Source organism: Anser cygnoides, chromosome 19, assembly GCF_040182565.1.
Source record: "Anser cygnoides isolate HZ-2024a breed goose chromosome 19, Taihu_goose_T2T_genome, whole genome shotgun sequence".
Classification (NCBI taxonomy): domain Eukaryota; kingdom Metazoa; phylum Chordata; class Aves; order Anseriformes; family Anatidae; genus Anser; species Anser cygnoides.
This window is the reverse complement of record NC_089891.1, coordinates 8,999,497-9,026,154: the sequence shown is the minus strand read 5'-3', so window position 1 is coordinate 9,026,154 and position 26,658 is coordinate 8,999,497. Positions and strand designations below refer to the sequence as shown.

At 40.0% G+C, this 26,658-nt stretch overlaps 2 protein-coding genes and 1 non-coding gene across 9 annotated transcripts in view; 2 read left to right on the top strand and 1 right to left on the bottom strand.

Moving 5' to 3' along the window:
* Nucleotides 1-26,658, top strand: part of TEX2 (testis expressed 2) — a 75,041-nt gene that overhangs the window by 38,125 nt on the left and 10,258 nt on the right. For 6 of the 7 annotated variants that reach the window (XM_066980095.1, XM_066980096.1, XM_048064613.2 and 3 more), the window contains 6 exons: nucleotides 2,977-3,109; nucleotides 6,257-6,379; nucleotides 8,229-8,438; nucleotides 8,672-8,792; nucleotides 9,640-13,559; nucleotides 25,212-25,323. In XM_066980095.1, coding sequence (XP_066836196.1) covers nucleotides 2,977-3,109; nucleotides 6,257-6,379; nucleotides 8,229-8,438; nucleotides 8,672-8,792; nucleotides 9,640-9,762 — 710 coding nt within the window. In that variant the 3' untranslated portion in view covers nucleotides 9,763-13,559; nucleotides 25,212-25,323. The remainder of the gene's footprint in view (nucleotides 1-2,976; nucleotides 3,110-6,256; nucleotides 6,380-8,228; nucleotides 8,439-8,671; nucleotides 8,793-9,639; nucleotides 13,560-25,211; nucleotides 25,324-26,658) is intronic. The other variant, XM_048064611.2, reaches the window with a different exon arrangement.
* Nucleotides 12,658-12,792, bottom strand: LOC125182869 (small nucleolar RNA SNORA76). The gene has a single exon (XR_007163550.1). It is a non-coding gene; the product is annotated as a small nucleolar RNA SNORA76 (small nucleolar RNA).
* The window catches only part of ERN1 (endoplasmic reticulum to nucleus signaling 1), a 37,354-nt gene continuing 24,923 nt past the window's right edge, over nucleotides 14,228-26,658 (top strand). Inside the window, exons 1-2 of the mRNA XM_048064614.2 lie at nucleotides 14,228-14,542; nucleotides 25,212-25,323. Coding sequence (XP_047920571.2) covers nucleotides 14,243-14,542; nucleotides 25,212-25,323 — 412 coding nt within the window. The 5' untranslated portion in view covers nucleotides 14,228-14,242. The remainder of the gene's footprint in view (nucleotides 14,543-25,211; nucleotides 25,324-26,658) is intronic.

Here is a 26,658-nt window from a genome sequence, read left to right as displayed (position 1 = left end):
TCATCAGGAGAGAACTGATTCTGTACTGCAGCAGCAAACAGACTTGGCACTCCAAGAGAAGTTGCCTAGCTTTGAAATCAGGGATTCAGAAAATACAATTGTAATAAATCAGAAAACAGAAAATGCAGCATTGCTTTGAAAAAGAAACTTCATGATATGGCATCATTTTTATATCTTCATTGTTTAATATGATTTTTTTTAGAGTTGAATGACTTTCATGCTGCTGATTTATAAATCGGAACTCTTGTTCTCCTTTCCTGTTTGTTTTTTTTTTTTTTCTGGCTTACACTTGGTCACAGGAGTATATTTGAGGACATTCTTGCCACTTTAGTACTTTCACAAAAAGAAAAAACTTCAGTTAATTTTTTTTAGCTTCAGAAATATTTGTTCTTCTACATGCTGAGGAAAGTTAGATACCGTCTTTCTAAGACATGTAATCAGAATGTTTTTTCACTTGGAATTGTTTTTGAGTTTATCAAGGATTTCTTAATTTGTCTGCTCTCAATCCATTCACTTCTTTACTTACCATATTGTTACTCTGGACTGTAGAAGTGCAGGGGAATTATTTGACTTGAGGTAGAGCAGCTTCTAATTGGTCTAAAGGGAAATATTCCCTTGGAGGACCTGTTGTCATACGGCTGTGCATTGCATATTAGACAAACAACTTATTTTAAATTGCTCTTCCAACTTTTAGATGAAGATATCAAGACCAAAGCATTTTGCTTGGGTTAATTTTTTTTTTTAGACTATCTGAGCGAAACAGATTTAAACATTTTTTGAATTCCTTTCTCGCTGTTCTAATACTTTTAGTTATGACCAAGGACTGTCGTTCTCAGTCATGAGATGGGGTTTAGGAGACTTGAATGTTTTGCTTCAATTAATTACTGACAGCAGCAGTGAGAACAATTAATTCCTTCAGTTTCTTGTTCAGTTGACCCATGACAAGCAAACATTTTGTAAATGCTTGCTTGTAGAATGTAGAATCTGTAATCCTTTGTAATTTTTCATGTTATTGAATGACGTGAGCTCTTAATATCTGAAGTTTTTAAGAGCTTGCAATGAGTAATTATGGAAGGAAATAACTTGTTTTGCTTTTGTACTTAAAAGCATGTATATAAATAAAGGGATGATAGTTTGAAATTCGTTTTCATAAGAATAAATTTATTTGTGAGTAAGTTGATGTATGAATTAATCACACCTGCATGAAAAATTTCATAAAACTGTAAGCTGGTATCCAGATTGAACACTTAAGATGGTTTTTTGGAACCTCTTTGATACAATCAGTCATTTGTGGTCACCTTTTGTAAGACTTTAGATCTCAGACAGTTACTAGGTGTGATATGCTTTGTTTCATTCATACTTTTCTGTCAGTGCTTGATTACAGGATTTGATTATTAGGACTCTTAAAAGTAACTAAATATATTAGCTGATAGTATTAGGGGAAAAAAAGATCTTGTTTCTGTTAATAGTCCTATTTTAGTGATATGTACTCTAGTATTTACTATACTTCTGTCAAGGCTAACTCTGAATAAATTGTGCCATCTGCCCTGTTCTTCACACCTTCTCCCTCCCCTGCCTCCCTTTTTCCCTTTGGAAAAGGCATATGAACGTTTTTTGACCAGAAGGACTCCACCCTCAGTAATGGCATCTTTAGCTTAATTTGATCTACTCTTAAAACAGTATTAAGTGTGAACCATGCTGATTCTTTGGTTATCTAAAAGGTCTCTCTGGCTGTTCTATTTCTGATGATCTCACTCCTACTTCATTATTGTAAAGAAGAAAAGTCTATGTGAGCTTCTGTTTGAGTTCTTGTGTTTTGTTCTAGTACAGAATTAGAAGATTGATGGAAAAGAGTAACTTGGGTTAATAAAGCAGCAATGTTCCTTCAGTGCTGTTTCCAGCTCGTTGTGTATCAGTGACCTGGTCCTTGGGAGCTGTGTGTATTTCTGTTGATATTTCTGGTGGAATCAGGGACAATGCCATTCTTCTGATACGCTTTTGCAGAAAAAAAGACAGTTGTAATTTAATTGAAAAGGGGTGTCTCTCCTAGATCAGTCAAAACCAGACAGTAGTTGCCATGAATTGCATCCAAATAAAAGTAAGATGCATTAGTGGTCATGTACCAGATACTGGTAGGGCGTATTGTGTGCAGCTGCAACGTCTGGAAAAGGAAGATGCATAATCTATGCTTAGTGGCATCTGATTTCTAATCTCTGGATTGCAAATACCCTACAGCTTTTTTTACTCAGTAAGTCAGTGGGTGTCATTTAAGAGGCAGGATGTAATCCTGCAAGTATTCCTAAGACGATTTTTTGGGTGATTTTGATAAGTGAATAGTCTGCCCAGACAATAGGATTTAACTTAATACTACACCTCTAGAATTGTTCTCAGTAACAACTTGTGAGTCACAAGGAGAATGCCTAAAGTTGAGTTACTGAACGAACATTTTCATGCTTCTTTGATAAGCCATTGTTGGGAGCAAAAACGGACTGCATGTTGTGATTTGTAAGAAGAGATGTTATTCTGGGAACTCAAGGTTTGTTCATTGGGGTGGTATACTATAGAGGAGTGTCCCCATTACAGTTTGGCTTGGAGCAGTACTATAAGTAGTTTCTGAAGTGAATCCCTGATTGTATTCTATTTTCTTTATCTTGATTCAGATCTCTTAAGCAGTTTAGGTGTGCACAAATCACACTCTTTTTTTAGATCATGAACTGTACTAGACTGATCTGTCTTTCAACCTGCCTTTGATGCATATCCCAACATTTAACTTTGTTTTATAAGCTTAATAAGAACAGAAAACTTGCTTTGCTAAGCTTTCAAATTTTTTGTGAATTAATGATATATCAGTTGGCAAAAAATATTTCCTTTTTCTCTTTGGAAATAGTGTGATGAATAGACATTAATCTAAAAAAAAAAATGTTTTGCTTTAAAATTATGATGACTGTTCCTAAAATGGCTTTTTTTTTTTTTTAGGACTTTGGATTGATTTGGAAATGTCCTACAATGGATCTTTCCTAATGACCCTAGAGACCAAGATGAACTTGACCAAACTTGGTAAAGAGCCTCTTGGTGAAGCACTGAAAGTTGGAGAGATCGGCAAAGAAGGGTAAGGTTGCAGTGGTAGAGTCAGGCCTGACCTTTCATAGTGGAAAAAGTGGAAATTTCCTGGTGTATATGCAACTCTGGCTTTGCAGTGGATTGAAAGGAGTTGGGGGGAGGTGTGTACATGTGAGTGTAGAACTTGTCCTTTCTGTGTAACTTTAATGGTTGATTACACTATTGATAATTGTCTTAATAAAAGGCTTCTGTAGTAGAATTGTATATTTATATGATTTTAAAATGCTGTGTGACTTAAAAATTTAGCTTTGTCTTATGCTTGATTTGGGGTCCTAGCAGTAAGGCAGAATATTGGAGATATTAACATGCAAATACTACTACAGCATGTTACAGCTACTATAGCAAACCATGTAATAGTAAACACTTGTGGAAGGGAAATAGACTATATATGTTATGCAAGGATAATGTTGTATGTTTCGATACCTTTATTTCATCATGGGGAACAATCACACCCATTCTTTAGTCTCCAATTTTCTTCATATTCTACTTATTTACCATTTATGATTTTTTAAAAAAATCATTTAATCTTATCCACCAAAACATTGGAAATAGGGAAAAAATTGTCTATACAGGTGGAGTTCTTGTTTGCTTGTTTTTCCCATCCCTACAGAATTTTCTATGCGTATTTTCGTATCTGTCCATAATTAGTGGACACATTGTTTTCTTATTCAAAAACATGATTTCTGAGTGAGCAATAGGCCCACAGCAAAGCAAATGTAAATGCTTGTAGCTAAGCAACCAATTACTTTAAGGTGGAACTGTTAACTAACACTGTGTTGCTCCCTGCACATGTTTCATGGTTGCTTATATGTTTCACGTGCTCAGAGCCAGGTATCATGTCAGCTTTACCAGCGGAGCAGTCTAATATATTCTAGTTTGAATGAGATTTATTTTTTTCCCCTTAACTACAGTGGATATTATTTAAAAAGATAATCAACAACAACAACAAACTCAAAGGCTGAGAAATATAGAAAAGTTTGAGTTTCATCTATGCTTTCTGTTGTGTTAGTTCTTTTCACTGGCTTTTTAATTATTGGTTGACAATTGCTATGACAAATCAAAACTATTTTGGATAGGCTTGCATCCACAGTTGTATTGCCTGTAAGTCACATGTGTTAGTTGTTTGTGCTCCTTTCTGTCACTCAAGAGCCTAGATCAAACTACCTCTCAAGGTGCAGTAACCAAAACCTCATGTAAGAAAAACATCTCTTCCTCCAGAAAGAGATGGGTTGAAGACACAGTACCGAGTTTAACTGTCTTTGTATATTGTCAGTATAAATGGAGACAAATCGATTACTATTGCAGTCCATTCTATCGTTGCCGCTGCATTACTGTTTGAAATAGAAATGAAGTGTGCTGTAATACAGTTTGATAATTCTGTCATGCATGCAGTCTCAGGAAAATGCTACTCTCACAAAGAAACACAAGGGAGAAGAATATTTAATTGTTAGTCTTATGAAATGGATACACTAGCAGGTTCTAACATACCCAAGATTAGACAAATGCAGGCAGGCTAACCAGAATTACTGAAGTTTCATACTGTAAGTGCTTTTTGCTATAGAGTAACATGTAAAAACAAACTGACAAATGGTAATTCATAAAATATTGTGCAATCTGCTCAGGAACAATACTGTAGCTCCAAAGTAGTTTTCTGCCAACATTTATCTTGTATAAATGGTCCATTGTATGGAATCTTACTAAAGCTTATTGCTTTGTTTCATAAGTGATCTCGTGGTCTTAACCAGTAGGTACATGCTTGTGGAGTGGCTTGAGAGGGTCCTATTACCCAGGCAAATAAATCACCTTTTTGTAAGATGGTGGTATCTTTGAGCTTGAAAATCTATTGGGCATGCTTTGACCTGGGTGGTATGACGTGCACAGGAAAGTGAAGTGAGGACACACCCAGGTAGAAAATATGTAGTTTGATCTGACCTAAAAACGTGAGCTTTTCTGTGTCTGAGAAATAGCTCCAGCATTGCTATTTGGGTCAGTGACATGAGCCCCCCTCCCTTTCCCCTCCAAGTCCTCAGGGAGGTGGTTCAATTTGCTGTGCAGTTCCTCTTCTGCAGGTACAAATGCATCTCTGGGCAAGAAGAGGTTGATGATTTTGTTTCAGTAGCCTAGGTAGCAAATGCTTTGGTGTAGAGAGGTTGTGGGATTACTGCTCTTGTTCTTAAGTAGGCAGTTAGGAAAGAGTGCTGTGCACTACTAGTGAGTTGTCCTTTTAAATTAGGACTTTGTGCAGCAACGAAGGGTTTGTACCATGGATAGAATAGCAGTGTTAGTACATGCACGCCTTGTGTGAGGTTATTAGACATTTCAAATAAGTCTGCAAGAGCACGCACACACAAATAAGAGAGAGAGAACAGCTATAAACTGCATTCTAAACAAGTTGTAGAATATTTGAGTATAGTCCAGAGAGCAAAAACCACGTGCTTTTGAAGCTTGTGTTGTGCAGCTATTTCACGCTCTCGCATTAGGTAGAGACCTGTTAATACTGAAGTGTATTCACTGTATCCTTCCTGAATTTTAATCCGTTTAAAAGATTTGAATTTGTTTCTGTGATTGTGTGCAGAAATTCTTCCATAGTTGAAATCTGGGAATTAGTTGCTACTGTGTGATATTTTGTACCCTAACAGCAGAACTTGTACTGTAACAGCAGAATCCCTCTCCCTCCCGCCCCACGCTCTTCTCCTTATTACATTGTTTACCTTTTTCCATCTTAGACGCTTTATTTCCCCCTAAAAAAACAACTTAAATCCTATAAATATTCCCTCTGTCAGAGGAGGTTAAAACTTCACAACCTTGAAGGTCAGTTCTTAATAGATACAGTGGGGAAAAAATACTTACAGGAAAGACACCAAAGGGAGATTATAGTCCAAACTTGTGTGGGAGAAAAGGATTTTTGGAAAACATGTAAAAAATGAAACTTCCCAGGGTCACATTAGATGCTTCCTTTTTTTTAAAAAAAGAAAAAAAAAAAAGGCCAGACTCTGTCTGTAGAGTCATAGAGTTTATAAAAACAGAGGACATCTCAGAATCTCAAATAGAAATACATGTAATGGCAGTCAGAGCTGTGTGTGATGAATAGTTATTTAAGAATATTAGATTTGACCTGGAAATTGCATTCTTTCAGTTTCAGGCCAAGGGCGTATTGTCTTGCAGACAGCGATGAGGAATCCTCCAGTGCTGGGTCTTCAGAAGAGGACGATGCTCCTGAATTGGCAGGAGAGAAGCAAGTGACTCCAGGAGCAGAAGGGTGAGCTGCCTACATAGTGTTTCTTGTTAATCCCATCCCCTCTCCCCCTGCCTCCATTTCCAGACTTAATACTGTAACTTATGTCTTGGTCCGGTCCCATAGTATTTGTCATGACAGGATGTCAGAGTGTGAGTATATCCAAGTAATGAAACAAACAAAACTCAGACATTTCTAGAGCAAAGAACAGCAATCAAGCCATGTGCTGCAAAAGAAAAGAAAGCTAGTCTTGCTGTGTGTTTTGCCTTGCTGGGAGCATTGTTCACAATTCAGCACTTCTGCAGCACAAACTGTATGCTACTCCATTTGACACCTCCGGATTCCTTTGCTATTAGATTACAGAGAGAGACTACTCTTGGTCCAGAGCACCTACGGGGAAATTCCCCCAGCCTGTCTTGCTTGGTAGCAGAGCCAAGAATAGAATTTTATGAACTTGAAAGACTGTCGGTGTACAGTATTATACCCATACTGATCCTGGTGATCCCTTGTTTCCAGTGTGTTCTCTTCCTTAAGACGGTATCAAACAGCTATTATTCAAACCTGTATTCCTTGCTATTTTTTTTCCCCTTGAAGGGCTTTGAGTATCTGTGCTATGCAATACTGCCCTCTGATGCTGCACAAGAATTCTAAAGAAAAATTCCTAAAATCAGTTTTGCCATGTTAGGTGTTGCTTTGGTTGCTGTTCTGATTTTTTTAAATTATTTTTTTCACTTTTTTACATTTGATTGAAATAATGTCATGCAGTGAGACATCTGCAGTATGCCTGAAATGGTCCTGGACAATCACAGTGTTTCCTATGTCTGAATGCATCTCAGTGATCTTTATAGTGAATATAACAAGAGGTTCAGTGGTGTATTTAAAATGTTGCAGGGAGTTTTCTTGGAGTTTTGCTCCTAAAACCTTTTGAAAACTATGTGATGAATTTCAGTGATGCATTTCATATCTTTAAAAATGTATAGATCACATTTAAAAATAAAAAATAATAATAAAAAAAATCCTTACACCTTTCCAAAATCTGTATTGCTCTCACTGTAGAATCTGATGAGAGAGTAACTACTTTCTAGTTAACTTGAATGTAAATGTAAAATCTGAAATCTGAGTTTACCTCTCTTGTATCAGCTGAGGAGTTTGTCTTGTCTTGTGCTAAGGACCAAGCTCTGTAAAAGGCTGTATGAGCATGCTTTTTTTTTTTTTTTTTTTGCAGGATAGGAAAATGTAATATCTTTAGCAAGGCTCTCTCTCTATATATAACATTACGAAGCACAATCAGGTATAATACAGTGTGTAAAAATACTAAATATGCTATTCTTATGGTATATATTTGTGAAATGTGGTAAGTGTGAGAAGAGACACACTCAGTCCTTAAAGCATCAGTTTTAAAACAACTAGGATTCCCTCCATCTGGTATTATTGCCAGGAAAAGTATTAGGCATCATTAACCATTTTTGCAATATGGTTGGGCCTTCTGTGCTGAGGATACGTGCATGTATCTCAGTGCATCTGTCCTAACAATTTTGTTAGAATGGTTATAGGCAAGTTGTCACTTCCCATGCCAGTTTGCTGGCATAAATGATATAAGTGTATTTGCAATTTCAAAATAATGTTTTTTTTTTTCCCCAATACTATCTGGGAAAGAAGAGTGCTCAGAATTTCTGCCAGAAAATTGTAGCTGGTGGAGTGATGCCTGTGTGTGTGGGCATTGGGAGGTGCTGCTTGGACATTTGAATATGTGCCAGTGTTTTGATATAAAAGTTCCAAAGCTCCAGTGATTTAAGAAGAATTCCTTAGGACTCTAGCAAATAATAGGTTTAATAAAAGTACCTTGATATACTTTTTGTATTCTCTATCAAAGGTATGTTGGAGGACATCGGACAAGTAAGATTATGAGAATTGTGGACAAAATTACTAAGTCAAAATATTTTCAAAAAGCAACAGAGACTGAGTTTATAAAGAAGAAAATTGAAGAGGTCTCCAATACTCCATTGCTGCTAACAGTTGAAGTACAAGAGTGCAGAGGAATGCTAGTAATTAACATTCCACCTCCACCTACTGACAGAATATGGTAAGAGGAACTTACTGCAAGAGCTGTGCAGTGTTTCAGGTGTGCTACCTAATGGTAAAATGCAGCTGAAATGGGCCCTGGAAGAGGTACAATACAGTCTAGTTGTAAATGAGGCATTTACATGATTGCTATTAAGAGGACATTGATAGATAACACTGTGATATCTATCTATAGATAGATATATGCTTTGTTGGAGTGGTCGTAATAAAACCTGTCCTGTGTGCTCTCTTAAGGTATGGCTTTCGAAGACCTCCCTACCTGGAGTTAAAAGCTCGGCCAAAACTTGGTGAAAGAGAAGTGACCCTGGTTCATGTAACTGACTGGATAGAGAGGAAACTGGAACAAGAGTTTCAGGTACGTTTCCTTAACGGCATTTTCATTTAATTAATGATAGTTTGGGTGGGTTCTTACATTTTTTGCATGTCTCCAATTTAATTCATGACTAACGAGCATTCTGCATTGCTCCTGTTCAGTGGTATGCATGTTAAAAATTCATCTGAAACTGACTTCTGGGGTAGTCCTTAGACCATGTATAGACAGACCTGGATGGAAACCTGGTTTAGCACTTGCAGAATGATTTTAATCTGAAAATGCTATTTCCATGAAAGAGATGGTATGTCAGAATGTGTAGTACTTAAACAAAAGCATGGTCCTAGGAGTTCTTAGATGGCAGAGGGTTAAACTGTTGTCTAAAATTAAGAACATATGAAGCAATAAGGTCTCCCTTTACAAGTTCCTTTAAAATAAAATAAAACAATGAGTGATTGTAGTGCCAACTGTAAAAACAAAACAAGAAACCTCTGAATTTGCAAGTACTTTTATGACGCAAAAACAGTTAACTGACCAGCTTCATTCCTATACAGTTGACGTGAAATCAAAGCTGTTTATTTTATTAGAAATGGTTTGACGTATGAGAGCTGAGAAAGCAGTAGAGTTGGTATGTTTCCTGTCATGCTACTCTTATTTAATGGGAAGCGCAGAGATCTTAGTATTTCTGAGCTTCATCTGCAGCTGTAACACAACTAAATGGCTGCAGTTAGTGGACACTGTAGGGCTCTAATATCTAATATGGGCATTGACTCAAACGCTGAACTTGAGGAAGGAAGTATGTATCTGGATTTTTTTTTAAACTAAAAGCAGAAATACAAGTTTTCAAGTGCCATATGAAATGTAACTTGATTTAATTGCATCTTTTCCACAGAAAATCTTTGTCATGCCAAACATGGATGATGTTTATATTCCTTTAATGCACTCAGCCATGGATCCCCGCTCCTCTACATACCCTACTAAAGATCTGATCACGGAGGCCCCTGATCAACCATAACATGTGAAGACTCTTGCAGTTTACAGTATTATAGACGTTATTCTCATGGTTTTATAAACTGTGCTGTAGTTCTCATCCTCAATTTGTGCCACTTTTTTCCCCCCTCCCAAGGACTGCCTAGAACCATACCTTTGTGCTCATTTGCCTGGTTATTGTCCCTGTGTACTTCAGCTACATGAAGTGTCATTCCATTAAGCAGTTGATTTTATTTTTGTACTGGCTACCATCAGGATTTTAACTCAGAGGCTAAGATGACCTGTTCCTTGGGGGAGGGAGGGAGAACCTGACTATAATAGATCAAGGAGCTTGTTGACACAGCTTTTGTTAGCTTGTTTTCATGCTACGTTAGTATGCATTAAAGCATTGAAAGGTTGTTTGGCAGCAAAGGAACTGCGTGCCAAATGGAAAAAGTCCTAAATAAGGAATGAATTTATAAAAACTGGAAGAATATTTTTCTTTCTCAGGCAGTTGGAGGTGTAGAATGAACTGTTTTATGTTCTTTCACTTCTGCAGTCAATAGCTTGTGTCAAGCAATCGAAATATGAAATGCTTTCAGGATAAAAGAATGTAAATTGGATGTATAGGTAATATTGTGATTCAATATGGTATATACATATTACTTTTTTCATATAGAACTTGTGCTTTTTTTGGGGAAGCAACTAGCCATAAAACACACACACACAACTATCAGTGAAGGTGGGACTGTCTTTTGTAAATGATGAGAAAAAAGTTGGTAAAGCCATGAGACCAAACTATAGCAAGCCGCCTTATAGTGAGGTACAATCACCTTGGTTCATGATTAATTCTGAATGTTTATAAAGACATGAGCACACATGAAATGTCTAATACTGCACATTACCAGAAGTACTTAGTTACCCTACTGTGTATAGAGCCTCTTGCTACAATGAAACACACTAAGTTTTTTCTTATAGGAGAGTTTGTTGCTGTGACTCTTTCCATTGCACTGTGTTTACATGCAAAGAGCATGGGACCAAATTCTCACATTACAGCTGTGCAGCTCCAGGCATCAAATTGCCAGGTGTTTGTGAAAACAGCTGTAATGGAAAGATTTTGACCCCTGTGCATTTTTTTTTGACTTTGTGAAATAGGAATTCAAGTATTGCAGTTACTCAAGCTGATCATGATATAATTAAAGACTGTTTGTGCTAATTAATGGCCAAAACTAAGGGGGGATGGGAAACTGCCTTTTATTTCTATCTGATGATTCATGAGTAAATGTATGCAGTAAATTCAATATTTGAACACTACATATCCACTACTTAACACATGTAATATTTTTCTGATACTCAGTGTTGCCAACAGTTCATGGATGTCAGAAAACATTTTAGTTTACAAAGAAGGTGAGTTTTGGCTCTCCTTTTATAACATAATTTGCTTTTTTTTAGAAGTAATTTTTTAAGAACTTTTTTGTACGTTGTGTTGTCACATTTGATGTAAATCAAAATTTCCACGTGTAACTTGATGATTTACCATCTCTAAATGAAGCTATTATATTGAAGGTTTTTTAAACAGCACCTTGCCTGAAACATAAAAGAAAACTAGCATTTAATATATTTAAAATTAATTCTATATTTGAACACCTATTTTGGTTACCTTTAATTGAAATATTAGTATATTTGTTACCTGAACTCCTCCTTGACCATTCCAGGCTGTGTATATTCTGGGTTTTGCTCTGATTATGTAGGCATTATTTGCCTTTCATGAAGTCTGCATGTCTTGTACGCAGGTCTTTTTATATGATTTAATTTTTATGTGCAATAACTAAAGTCAAAGGACTAGATGCACTAATGTGTAAACAGATTTAGATTATTACACAAGATTGTCATATTGCACTTCATAAACTGTGGGTAACTACAATCTGCTTGCTTTGTTTTATTAAATAAATCTATCTCATGTCAAACAATTATTCAATTAAAACTTATTTCTACATAGTATTTAGCCACCGTCTTCTGCAAGTTGCTTCAAAAATGCCATTAGAAGAGCAAGTTACTAAAATGACAAGTGTGATATGAGCACTTTCAGATTTTTTAGTTGTAGGGGATAGCATATGATGATTTTAGGGTTAAACAGTTCAGACCATTTATTTTAACTTTTCCAACTGAAGGAGAAATTCAATGCACCTTGACAGCTTGAATTCCCCCGTATCTATACTGTATTATCTGTTGATTATCTGTTGAGCCAGCCATTTACTACAACTGTTAGTATTTACAAGAAGCACGTACTTTAAAAACATGCTTTTAAAATTTTATGTTGTGCTGAAAATTCTGAAATGATTACTAGTAGTGTACTCTCTGTAGTAGGTTTAGTATTAAAACTTTTCTGAGCTTAAGTAGCTCTTGTCTTCCTAGACCCTGCAACTACTCTCTTGCCCAATGCTGGTGTCAGGGTGAGTATAGATGTACTATTTTTATGTACAACTATGGTTTTGCAAAGCTCCATTCTCCATTACTTGCAGGGTGTCAAGATCACAGCTATTAAAATATGAAAAAAGAAGAGGCCCTGGGATTAGCTGCAGCTTGCATCACTGGACTTGAGTTTGCATTTTTTCTCAAAAAGGACTCCAAAGGCTCAGTGTTGACGTACAGCTGGATGCATTTCTCTGGTTTTATCATTCACATTCACCCAGATGGTTTATTCCAACGACGACTAGGACTTTCACTGCTTATTAGCTTTTTTTTTAAAAAAAATCCCATTTAAAACTGAACCCTTACCCTCCTCTCCAAGGAGGTGTGCAGGGCTCTGGGAAGGACTTACATCGTACAGAACACTGTTCTGTGAGAGAACCCAGCTCCCCTTCGAGGGCAGCGCAGGGCGGCTCCCGCTCCCTCCCCCTCAGGCCGCGCCGCCATTTTGTGCGGCCGCCGCCCGCCCGCGCCCTGTACCTTGCTTTTAAAAGCGCCGCCCGGGCCGCGCCGAGCAGCACCAGTTATCAACAAGGGGCTCGCTCTGGCACCGCTGCTTGGCCGGCGGCGCCGCGGGCAGGGCGCCCCGCCGGCTCAAAGGCAGTGCGGAGAAAGGAACGGACCCGGACAAGAACCAGACGGACACGGTGGCGGAGCACACGCAGCTTTATTCACCCGGCCGCTCCCCGCAGCTTCATTCGCCCGGTCGCCGCACGGCCCCTGCAGAAAGACACGGAACGAAGAGCAGAGGTTAGGGAGACCGCGTGTGGCAGCCGCCCCGCGGGGTGCGCGACGGCCCGGGCGCTCAGCTGTGGGTTTACTTCACGGTTGTCAGCAGTCTAACACGCGTAAAGAGACATCAGCGCAGCCCGACACCCCCACCGTCCCCCCGCCGACCACGGGCCACACTCACCCCGTGCCGCCGTGCTGACAGAAAGGACGGTCCCGCCCCCGCGCTGCCCTTTATAGAGCGGAGTCGCTCCGCGCCCCGCCCCGCCTTGCCTCACCCAGTAGGAGTCCCAGCGCGGGGCCGCGGGGAGGGACGGGCCGAGCCAAGATGGCGGCGGGGGCGTGAGGAGAGGTTTTGAGGGGGCCTGGCCCGCCCGCGCTGCCAGGCTCCGCCCGCCTTTTGGTAGAGAACGGTACTGTTTAATTTACACGGCTGTGCAGTGCTCTGCCGTAGCCCTTCGGTATTGTTAAGAGATAGCGCTTCGAAGTGCCAGCGCGTGGTCTCCGCTCGGGCCTGGGCGGCGGTTCCTCAGCTCCTGAGGAGCAGCGCCCGGCGGGGAGCAGTGCTGAGGGAAAAAACAGCCCTTTATTAATGTACCACGACACGGAACGCAGCCTAAGGCCAATAAAATCCCATGTGAAGAGGTAAAAATGGCTAAACTGGCCCAGCAGCGCTGCAAAATGGGGAGGGGGCGGCGGGGCCTAGCAGCGTGTGGCTGCGCTCCGTGCTCACGCAACGAGTGCTTGAAGCGCCCTGAAGGAACCCATCGGTACCAGAGGTGGCGTTTCCATAGCTCCAGGATGATTTTCTGTATTCAGATTTGTGTGTTAGATCGTAATTGTGTCTCCTTACAGTCAAAGGCGTGCTTATGAGAGGAGGGAGCAGCCAGGGCCGATCTGTTGGGTACATATTGCACACTGAGGACTCGGTGTGCTCTGCAGCTCCTCTAATGATATCAGTATTAAAAAGCAAACAGCGTGCAGCAAGGACAAAGTGGCTTTGTTATATAAATAGACGCCTGAAAGCTAGGGCTTTGCCAAGTGGTGTACATTTACTCTTTTTCTTTTCCAAGCCTCTTCCACTTGATTCGGCATTTGTTTATCTGTGCGGAGCAGCTTGGACCTTGTTAATGGCTCAGAGGGGCACGTCAATTTTGCATTTATTTAAGGCATCAGTGGGCACAACAGGCTCAACGTGACTTTGTCAAGAGCTATGCCAAATAATCTTGGCTTGATGTCCTCCGAAAATGCGAAAACCAAGGGGGCAATTACCCGAGGCGGGGGGCTGCTGGGCGAGCCTGCCTCCTCCCTGCACTTAGCACCCCGCAATGCCGAGAGGGGCTGGCGGGCGCTTTCCCCGTGGAAACGCTGACCGGCTGCAGGGCTGTGCTGGGAGCACGCCAAGCCGCGGGGCCAGGGCTGACGTCGGGGCTCGGGGCCGGCCGGCTCCGCCCCGCCGTGCGGGGAGCGCCGGGGAGGCCGGCAGGAGGCGGCGTGGCGCGGGGGGGCCGCCGGGCGGCCCGGAGCCGCCGCGGGTGGCAGCCATGGAGCTGCTCCGCCGCCGCCACCTCCTCCTCCTCCTCGTCAGCCTGGGCGCGCTGCTGACGCTGCTCCTGCCGAGGCCCGGGGTAAGCGAGGCGCGGCCGGGGCTCGATCTCCCCGCTGGGCCCCGGGCGCGGAGGGTGGGCACGGCTCAGCCCCGGTGTCGCGGCCACCCCCCGGGCCGCGGGAGGCCTCGCCGCCGGCAGGCCTGGCCCCCAGCAGGGTGGGGGAGCGGCCCCGGGGGGCGGCGGGGCTGTACCGAAAGTTGGCCGTGGGTAGATGCCCACCGCCCCCGGCAGCGCCGGTGCTTGCGAAGCCGGTGCCGTTAATGCCCGGCTGGGGGTTGCGGGGGCGGGCGGGTTGCAGGGGAACGGCCCCGGGCAGCTGGGGGCTGGCTGCTGCTGTAACCGGGGTGCTTAGCTGGGGCTCCGGGCCGCGAATATAATCGTCCCTGGGATATAGAAATAGAGGTAACTTCCCGTAAAGTTATTGATAAAAGTAGGATGAGGAAACTTTTGCAAGCCAAAACTGTGTAGGTGTATAGTGGAACTAGTGAGATGCTGGATCTTTGGTCTGTCCCATTGCTGTGTTGCTGTATCATAGAATCACAGAAGGGTTGAGGGTAGCAGGGACCCCTGAAGATCATCTGCTCCTACCCCCCTGCACCATCAGGGTCACCTATCGCACACGTCTAGGCAGATTTTGAGTATGTGTTGAGAAGGAGACTCCATACACCATCATTTATCTGGTAGACTCTTATGCTATAACCTCATAAGGAGAGGGCCTTGTTTTCTTTCTGAAAAAGATAATAAATATGTATACCTATATATATGCTGATGTTCAAATACAAATGATTAGCTGCATGCCTGGGGAATGCTGCTGAATCCCATCTTGGGACACTTTGATCTTTCTGCTTCCAGAACAAAGATAGCAATATGTGTTAAATTTATAAATGGTTGGTTGGTATCCAAAAGAGACTACAGTTCTACATTCAAAGATGAAAGACAAGGTGTACAAGTCACTGCACTACAAACCTCTTAAGAAATAACCAGTTTTGTCATAAGGTATTGCGGGGAGCGACAAAAGCAGGGGCAATAGTGAAGCTGGTCCAAAGCAAATGGAGTTCTGAACAGATCATTTCTATGGAGATAATCATTTTAAACAGCGTGCCTTAAATTGTGTGCTATATGTCATGTATGAACTGAGATCGTGTTCAAAAATTCAGTTCTGAAAGGTGTTCTTTGTAAATTCTCAGGGTCGTGAGACAATGAAAAAGGCCAGCTGGCATTTGCTGTTTCTATTATACCTGAATGTAGCAGAGGAAAGTTTTAGGCTGTGTGCTTTGATGGATTGCTTGTTGTTATCTGAAAACACTGGTGTAATATATGGGGTTATCGTTCTGGTTAAGCAAAGCTGGAGGCTTTGTTTTTCATCTAGGATATAGGAGCTCCACTCCCCTTCTTTAAAAGTAAACACATTTAGTAATGAAGATATGTAACATATTTAGTGTTGTTATTTGATTAGGAAACTGAAGGAAAAAAAAAGCCTATCAACAAAAAGTACATTAAAGTCATTAGTGGAGAGTGCTAATGGTTCTAGATTACAATATTGGCAGTTCAGACTAGGAACATCTTTCTACCATTTATGATTATTTTGTAGCTGAGGTGATTTTGAGTTGTAGGTAAGAATAAAACTGTAGTTCCTCAGAGAAGAGGGGGTACTTTTCATTTGCATTACTTTTTCTTTGTCATGGTCTGGACTATAAAGTTCTACTGAGATCTCTTGATAGATTTTGGGTTCAGATTTTGCAAGGAAAAAACTGATTTGAAATACACGAAGTTTTAAAAATAGTACTCAGAATACTAAGAAGTAGTTTAAAATACTTCTTTATTTATAAATCTGATCTATGAATCAACAAATTAATACTAAGTTCTGTATGATTTTTACTTGCAGAGTCACAAAAACCTAGGTTTGGGCCCCAGCAGAATTCAGCAGTCTTGTTCTCCGGCTTTCTCTCCTCTTGGTCTCCCTGCCCTCCCATCTTACCTCACTCAGTCTGTTGTTTGATTCAGGGTTCTCCCTCTCTTGGTTTCTTTTCTCAGCTCTTACCCTAGTCTTCTTGTGCTGCCAGCAGTAGTCCTCACCTGGATTTCCAAACTGAAATCTGTTCTGCCCTTCAGTCCCTTTTCATAACTAGTTTTTAGTTCTTTGAACTTAGTCTCAATCAACCCATTTAACTTGAAAGGCTTATTTAGAACTAGTAACATCACTTGAGTAGTAAATACCCGTGGAAAAGACTGGCGTACAATTCTTGTTATTGAGGTAACATGAAAAATATGAGATTATCTAAAGATCTGTGCAGAATCTGTTTGATATAAGTTTCTTTTACGAGTACGGATGATGGTTTGCTGCTGTTTATTTTCTTTGCTAAATATACTCTTTCTTTATATCCTGGCTTTAAGACTGTTTTCCCATAACTTATATGTTCACTAAAGGGATTTCTTTCCTGTCTTTTCCTTATAAGACGAAATCCTGTTCCGTATTATTAAAGTAACACAATGTATAGCTCTTGTAATTGCTCTAGCAATATATGGGAACACATTATAAAAGGGTGACATCTCTGATACAGCAATAAGAAATGCAGTAGAGCCATCAGTAAATAAGGTGTCACTATAAACATTATACAGTACTGATTTACAACTCTCTGATTTTTGTGAGCCATGGGATAATTACAACAGAAAAGTTTGCTGTTTCCTCATGGTAGTGTTGCAGCTAGACATCCCAAATTTTGCCTGTTTCTCTCTTAAAATGGAGTTGGTGCAATTCAAAAATAGCAAATTCTCTGGGATAAAACTGGCATTTAGACCGTCGGGCTGTTCCCTCCTGCAGCCGGTGCGGCTGGTGTCGGTGCTGGGTTGTACGGCACATACGGGCAGCACCGCGGGCTGCTGCTGACATGGGAAAAACCCAGCCTTACCCAGCTGTCATTTCTTCTAATGCGCTTTTTAGCTCGGCATGAGGTGTTTAGCCAGTTAACTGAAAGGCATGAAGACCTATGCGAAACAGCAGAAGATTTTAATGTAGACATCTTGAAGAGTTGTGTTAATTAACATTCATGTGTTTTATTTGAGTTGCCGATCTCCTTGGTTGCCCCATAAAATCATTAGTATATTAAGGTTTTTTGTTTTTTTGAGGAATACAGATTCATCTTGCACACCTAAAATTATCATAGACAGCTCTGTTCTGGAGTGACAGAAATTCATGTTTTTATAACTCTCTTGTACTCGCTTTGCTTGCTGGCGTTCTTGTGCAAATGGAGCTAAGTTTTGCTTTTACAGAGAGATCTCAGTCTGAATCCTTAGCTGGGAGCTCGCAGTGTAGAGCACCACACAGGGCTCAATCACGTCAGAGGACAGTTGGAGACAACGTAATACAAATGGGCATGGTAATGAAAAGTCTGAGTACCTGGGCTGTGAGAAATAGCTAAGAAACACATCCTGGAATCTAGATGAAAAGATCTGTAGATTTGTTTTCGCTTTCTAAAGAAGACAGTTTATTTTTTGGCAGCTTTCTTTCCTATACTGGCTTCATTATTACTTACAGTGAAAAACCTCCCACAGCAGCTTACTGAATTGTGCAGTTTCTTCATGGTGTGGTTTTGTTATCCCTGGTGGGTCCTAGCCTGTAGCATGGTGATGTTATTAGAGGATGGCTGTCAGAACCGGGCTGCTGGCTCTTTGGCAGGCTGGGATGAACATGCCAATTGCTTGCAGGGTGTGCCAAGCTTTGGAAAGATTTTGCTTTGCCTCCTTACGGGTTTACCAGCTGTGGTTCCAGTAGCATAAATTCTGCTCTTGGCCTTTCCTTATGGAGAAGAAAGTGTCTGGTGCTATTAGTGCTAGAGGTTTTTTAATAGTTCCTTAGTGAAATGCAAATGCATAGCCTGATACATGTTAAAGCAATTATGGATTGAGGAATGTAGTTATTTTTTTTGATTTTTTTTTTCTTGAGAGAAAATATATCTTGTTAGCTCTTTTGTTTGGTAATCCAGGCATTTCTAAAGAAGCTAGGAGAATTTAAATTATAGGTAGCAAGTCATCCATCCTTAATTTTCTGTCAGACCTTAAAAATTAAGTTTGGTGCAAATGTGTTCCTGTTTAAGACTCAGAAAAGAGAAAATTATCACCTGGTAGCATATGGCACTGGGCTTTGTTTACTAGCGAGCACTGAACTGTTTCTGTGAACTTGGTGGCAGTTCTCAGAGTTAGTAATGGACTGTCATACATCCACTGTCAATATGAAGTGTTTTCCTCTTTATTTGTACTTGAAGAACGCCTTGTGGTATCACCCCCAGAGTGCAACATATTTCTAGGTTACAGAATGATAACCTCAAGGAACTAAATGGCCTGGTTTTCTTTCTGTCTGCTGTTTCCACAGACTTCATTGGGATTTGTGCATACTCAGTGACCTGCATTTCAAAAGAACTGTTTTTAAGAAGACAAATTAATGGAAGAAATTATTCCCATGGGGATCTGTTTTCTTCCCACACAATAAAACAAAATAGGGCACTGCTGTGCTAACCTTAAACAATCTGAATGTTGCGGTGAAGGAAGATACAATCTTTGACACTGAACTGTGCCACAGGCAGACACAAACACACCCCAGCTTGTTCTGCAGCTTTCGCTGCCCTCCCCTTGGCTCCGTGGGTCATTCAAAATTGTTTTTAATTGTTTTTACATAGATTTCAAAAACATCATTTTTTCTGAAGATGTGGTGGGTTTGGAGCGAGAGGAGGATGCTAGTGTTAGCTGGTACTTATAAATGCTTTTCTGTTCATTCCCAAAGTTTAGGCTGTTACAGATTTTTAGCAGTCATTGCTTTAGAACATCTGTCAAAGTTTAATTCAATGAGACCTTGAGAGGTATTAAAAATGTGTTTTGAATTAAATTATTAAAAAAATCATTCTAAAGCAGTGCCCAAATAACCTCAAAATACTGTAAATCCTTCACTTAACATCACTACTGGGGTGGAAAATTTTTATGACTACAGATTGTCAAAGCAGCAGAAGCTCTCACTGAATTCCAAGGAGGGCTGTTGTTACGACATACGTTACTACAATTTCAGATAAAATAAAAGAGCCAAAACAGGTTTTCCTTCCATCTCATTTTCTCTGTTTGCTAAATTCAGTTCTTTTTGCTCAGCTGACTCGTGTCCTGCCAGATTCCTCCTGTATTAAATTATATCTCCTCAGAATAAAAGTGCAATGGGAAATAATCTCAAGAATTCGCATTGCATCACAGCAGTTTAGACCCCTTCCCTGCAGGGAGGGCAATGTCCACGCACACCAGTATTTATACAGCGTCTGTCTCAGGACTGAGATTTTTTTTCCCCCAGTGGAGAACGCTCTTAAATTCTGCATGCAAAAATGAAAACAAGTTTGGCTTTGTACATACAGGTTTTCATAATTATCATAGCTTTTCATAATGGTGCTAATTCCAGACTTTAATTAATCCATTAATCAATCAATTAATTAAAAAGCTTTATGTTAAAAATAAAGTCCATTCAGTATTTGAACCCTTGATACAGCAGTCTGATAATACTCACTAATAAAATCAAGAGAATTTTTTTTATTCCTGTCTGAATGAAATACAGATATTTATCTGTTCTTTTTTACGCCTAATGTTTTATGCCATTTGAATGAATAAATGTTTGTTTCCGTACTATTACACTAGCCATTTCCCCAGGTGACTACTGTAGATATTTGTCAAAATAAATCAGCAATGTAGCCTTGCAAAGTCTACGGACTCATCTATTTTTTTATATTTAGGTCATAAACTTCAGCAGCGTAGTGTGTTACCTGGCTGATTAATCTCAACTGCGTGATATCATATGCTTTGAAAACGGGGAATGAATGGAGGATTTTGAATATATGGTACTTTATGTGTATGAAATAGAACGTGAGAGTTAAAGGAAGAACTAACAAAATGAAGACACTTGCCCTATCTTCAGTCTTTTATCCAAAGCAGTTATCTTTGACACACGGGCTTGCAATGACCACATCAATGAGACTTTGATCGCTAAATATAAGAAAGCCCTTCAAAAGTAGTAAAACTTTAGCACAGACTCGTGGGGGAGATGAAGGAAAGCATCAGAAGAAAGTGGCGGTAAGACAAAGGTGGTTGGAGCGCAGAGAAGTAGCAGCAGGAGCAGCGATGCTGCCCAGGTGGTGGTGCAGCAAGGTGCACCGCGCGGCAGCCCCGCTGTCAGTGGATTGTGTGCCCCCATGGGGACTGTGCTCCCGAGGAAAATCCCGGGGCAGTGGGCCCCTGAAAAGAAGGTAGTTTCTCTGTCACGCTGGACCTAGCAGCGTCTCTCAGAATACTGTTCCCTCCTCTGCCCTGGCTACTTGTGTTTGCCATCGGCACTTGCCATCCCAGGAAGAGAGAGCAGCGCTCTGTTGGCCAGAAAGTGAAGGCAGGCACAAGCTATTGTAATCTCATTATCTTAGTCGCACCTAAGAACTTCGTAGGGCATTCTGTCTGGGAGCAACATTCAGGTGTTCATCTTGTTTTCTGCAGAAACTTGTGAGGATCGGTTCTTCAGCTTCCGTTTTCTTTCTGCGTCATTCGGTCTGTCAGTGATCTGGAGGGCACAAGTTTGCGTACTGCTGCGTCTGCAGAATGCGGGGGAACTCCTTGCATGTTGAGAACTTCCCACCCAATTCCAAGTACTAGCAGGCTTTTAAAATACCAGTAATCTGGAAGGCAGTATTGTTCAGTGATGTATGATGAGTGTCACAGCTCACATTCAGTTCCATCCTTTGTGTAGCCTTGGTGCCACAAGAAATAGCTATTCAGATGCTCAAATATTAAATCTACAGAGCTACCGCATGTCATGTTCCATATGCTACATATATGAATGAATGATATTTGATATCTAACTGTAATCATTATGGTCTTTATTCTACAGGAGCATTTTTTTGCCTTTTTTTTTTTGGTGAAGATAGTACAGGCTTTATTCAATTCTCAGTAGATGACAGGAAGTGAAAATGCTTTGTGGAGAATATACCGATTCTGTAAGATAAGAAAAACTTGTGCAGAGTAAAACATAGCCTAGAAAAACACTCTTAAGTCTGTGTATAACCCTGTGGAAGTGGTGGATTTGCTTTATGTTACATTTTATTTACAACTCAACTGTAACACTAGTCATTCCATTCCGAGTGTCAAATTCCCACCTGCAGTTTTAAGCACCTTCAGTAATGTTCGTTTCCGGACTTTAACAGTTGTCTGTTCTTGCGCAACTCGCTGTGTTTCCCTCTAAGTGCAGTTTCACTCCGTGTGTTAACTAAAATAATCAGTTTGGGTAAGGGATGTTTTAGTGAAGTGCTTTTGTATCTTTTTTGATAGAAGAACGAACAGTATTGTTCTCATCATTTAAACTGAATGTTTCTGCTAACAGAACAGGTTTAGGGTAGACTGGTCTTCACGAAGGAATAGATATTTCTTATGTTCCCTGAGGTATATACCATACAGGATGTATACAGTATAGCATGTTGCACGTTGCAGAACTATTGTCTCAAAATGTTTTCTGCCATCTTCTATGAATCTGGTGGAAGAAGAATGAAATTCTCTGGAACATGGCTTTTTGCAAGTACCTCTGCAGTGAAAATGTACTTTTGTTTGGAATGAGAAAGCTGAAATGTGTTTGTCAGATGTCTGAGTAAAAAACTATTTATGAGATCTTTTTCAAAATTGTGTAGCTCACCGTGATTTCTTCTTTGAACTCACGCAGATAGGTAGTAAGCACTTCAAACAGCTACCTTCTGGCTGACGCTGGGCAACATCTGGCAGTTGCGGATGCTGGTTAATTAAATGCAGTTAACCTGATGGGTACAATTTGTTTGTGCAATTAGTTGTTAATTCAGAGCTGGAATATTCATTTAGTGTCTTTGGTTCCTGTTTTTGGTTTTGTTTTGTTTCTATTTTGTAAGCCCGGAGCCCTGCAAACAGCTTTATACAACTGCTGTCGAGTTATTTCATTCATTACAAAGTGTCTCGGTCAATTGAAGCAATTAAATATATGTTACATCTTTTATATAAAGCAAAAGCCTGGAAATACTTGTGTGTGTGAGTGCATTATGCGTTCAAAAAAGCTAGCTTAAAAGTAAACTAGCTTTTCAACATTTTTGTGGATAGGATGAAGAAATTCCTTATCTATCATGAATCGCTTAACTAGAATCATTTATTTGTTTTGGTAAAATGTGTTGAGATCTTCAGGTGAAAATTAATACATGAGAGCAAAGTGTTACTGCACAAAGGTTGATTTCAAATGAGTTTTGACCACAGTCCATTGCTTCTTGTTTTCATCATAATACTGTTATAAGTAAATTTTGAAATTTTTGCTCTTCATTCATTGCTTGAAATCAGAATGATTAAGAATGGCAGCACAAACGTTTCTAGGATAGTGTGTAGCTATGCATAAGGATGTTCTTGAGCATGAGGTTAGCTGTCCTTTGTGTAATGTCACGCATAGGGTGTTACCCCACCATTACCTGGGTGGGGGAAAGGAGAATTTGATTTCATGGGGAAGAAAAACAAATGGATAATTCCCTGTTCTGTTGATGCCAATTGTTCATTGGGTATTAAAGTAAACCAGAAGGCTAGGGTGATTATGGTGGAATTGAGCGTCCTTGATTTATGAATGACAGACTCTGAGAGCCAGAGAAAGAAATCAGAATTAAGGTGCATTGCAGCAGTAATGCTGAAAGAGGAATTTTGAAAGACTGAAAATAAAATCATAACCAGTATAGATTATTGGACAGTAGAAGTAGCACCATGGGGGAAAATGGTCTAAGATAGGGAGGATTTCCTAATAGTTGTTCTGCTGATGGTACTCTGTTGAATTGAGATGTCTTTTCGCATCTTAAGCTTCTCTTTGCTGCTATGTACGAATCAGGTCATTAGGCTGAAAAGATACCTCCAAGTTCAGTCCTCACTAGTAACATCTTGAGCTGCACGCTTTATAGGTCAGCAGGAGAAGAATTGCTATCTCGTGTCCCTGTTTAAACAAATGTTGCAAAGTTTGATTCTGCATGCAGCTGTAAATATTTTAGTTAAATGCAGACATTTTCCATATAAATGTTAGCCTGCATAATTGAACTGTGTCAAATAATCAAAATTATATTTATACACTAAGATACATCTCCTTTTTTTCTGGACCTCCAACATTTAGTTCTGACTTATGGTTTGTATATCGTTGTTTTGTACTTAACTTTTTTTTCTGCACTGTGTGTTCTACAGTTGTCTGCTCCAGCTGTATTCTTCATGGCTGGGAAGAAGTGTGTATAATGTTTGTAGGTGCTACCTGCAAGTTGGCTAGTTGTTACTTTATTACATTATTCTTTTGGCTTCATTTTCTATGTGAAAGAGCTTAATGCTTTAGTTGAGTTGTACTGGACATGGATAGTTTTCAAAAGAAATGGTTACTCCTATACCCGTGCATTTTAATTTGACAATTTTCTATTTTGCTTTGCAATAATTCTAGCGTGAGTGGTAATTATTTTTAAAAAGTAAGTCATTTAAGACAGTACTGATTATGTCAACTGCACACTTTCATTTCACGAACTGTGGTAGCTTAAGAGATATATTTAACAGTGAAACTTTCTAAACATGGCAGGTGGCACGCAGAAGAGCACTGCAGATGCAGTGTACAAATGGCAAGTTATTTGAGCAATAACTTGAGACTTGGTAAATGGAAATGGATCGATCTTAGGGTGTATGAGATCATCTTTAGGCAGGAAGAGAAAAGTAAACATTAAATTAACATGTTTTTTTCTGCTTTGCACACTGAAACACCTCATCCATCCAGCAATAGCTACATAGTTTTGAGTCAAAGTTTGTATGATGCCCTTTAAATAAAATTACATGTGATAGCCAGGCTCAAAAGCTGCTTGTGTTTTAGAAAGAACAGCAGGCACCAAACAGTAATGTACCTGAACATGGAGTGACATGTCCCCAGTGGCAGAATGGCTAAGATGTCAAGCTGAGGTCTGAATCCTGCAGTGGACTGCTTTCCAGGCGCTGCGGATGTGTTAGTACATGAGGACTTGCTTAAACAGCGCCATTTACTACCTACCCCAGAAATGCAGTAGTTGGAGATGTAGGGTACAGTAACACAATTAAGAGCCCTAACAGTCTGAATCTTCTCGAGCCCTTAAGCTGCTTCTATCCTACACGTTTAGTCCTTGCTCAGACACAGCCCGCATGCTTGCAGCTCCACCTTTTAACCAGCCAATGTCTTTTCATCTGTTGGGGACTAAACCTTGGAAGAAGTATGCTCTGTTAACTTGGGAGTAGCATGGTTTTGACATCACCATTTACATTCTCTGAGCTGCTTTGAAGTGCCTCACCCTGGCTATCTTCTCGCATGGTCTTTGTATCAGTTTTTTTCCTAAGCTAGCCCTATCTCAGACTTCTCCAAAGTCTAGTCACAAGGATACTTTGATATAAAATTGAAGGAGGTTGAGTCACAGATAGGTTATCCACTTAAAGTTTATCTCTAGGGGAACTTAAGCATACTTAGCAACTGCAGAAAAAAAAAAGGGGGTAAAAAAAGTCACTGAATTCAGAGGGACAAGATTGTCTGGTCTATGTGATTAAAAAGAAAACTGATATTTTAGACAATTTACTGTTTGGCAGTTAAAAGTAAAGTCTGTAGTAAATAATGACATTCAGTGTATGGATTTTTCTTTTCCAGAACACCAGCTCAGTAACTGTGCCAGAAACACTGCTGTTTGTTTCAACTCTTGATGGAAGTTTGCATGCTGTCAGCAAGCGGACGGGAGCAATCAAGTGGACTTTAAAAGAAGGTGAGCAGATGTCCTGCTGCTTTCTGCTCCGTAACAATAATTGGTTATTCAGACTTTGTAGAGCCTGGTAAATATTTGTTCTTAATTTTGCTCTTGTTCTAGACTCTGAGTTAAGCTAGTGTTTCTGGCATCATATTCATCTTCATTTTTTCACTTGCAGATCTTGATTTCCAGATTTTTTTTTTCCCCAAAAATGTTTTAGCTGTAGTGGTATAATTATCTAAATAGGTATCATGTTATATGGGATGTAAGAATGCTTAGAACAGAATAGATGTCAAATGGGAGTGTCAGCCTGTGGAACGGTTGGCAAAGGGTTTGTGGAAGCATGATTTTATCTCTGGAATATCCTACATTCAGTGGTGCCACGGATATTGTGCAAACCTCAGGTCTTTTTGTCTATAGTAGACATCTAGGAACAGCACAGGTTTCTAAATAAAAGAACTGCAGTTGTGTACAGAAGTTTAACATTGCTGAGTGACTGGAGGGGATTTTGTAATTTCAATTACCTAGTAGAGATAGCTCTATCTTCATGACAAATTCAGTATTTAATACAGGTTTTTTTTTTTAGTGGGAATTTGATTGCATTTAGTGGAAGTGATAGCAGCAGTTTCTCATCATGTCTGGAACTAAATGAGAGAGCAGGTCAAATGGAAAGGAGTCACAGTGATTGCATCATTCTGTCCTCTTATTTTAAGAGCCTAATGCCAGTTTAGTAGGTGAGCTGAAGTGGTGGGAAATGAATTGTGTGTATCTGATGTCTGCATTACTAACCAGTCACTCTTATTTCTTTGAACATTCCTATTTGAATGCAACTCTGCCAGACAAAAAGTTAACTTCATTAAGGAGTGCTTTTATAGCTCCTCTTGAATCAAAAAGAAGTGAGCAAGTACTTTCTAGAAGGATCTTGGTTACTGGGTGTGATTACATTTTCCCCTCTCTGTGTCTCCACTTTAAATTTAGACCTCCACTTTGCCTGAACAGGCTTGGATACAGAAAAGGTTATCAGCCTCCTCCTTTGTTGTTATAAAGGCTATTGCAGCGCTAAGAGGAGCTTTCACTCTTTTTTGCTTGTCATTAAACTGACATGAACATACACTACTTTGTCCCATCCTTGAAGGATGTCATAACTAGCATTTTTCCGCAGGCAGACTTAGTAAGGACAAAAGTTTATTTGAGGAAGAAATGAAGGGACTTTGGTAATGAAAAGGAACTTGGTCAAAGTGTGTTGCTCAAGGAACTTCCCTTGTTTAAAAAAAAAATGTTGCAAAACTACTGTTTGTACAGTAGAACTGCCAGACTGGATAATCTAGTTTTATAGGACCTTTTTTTTTTTTT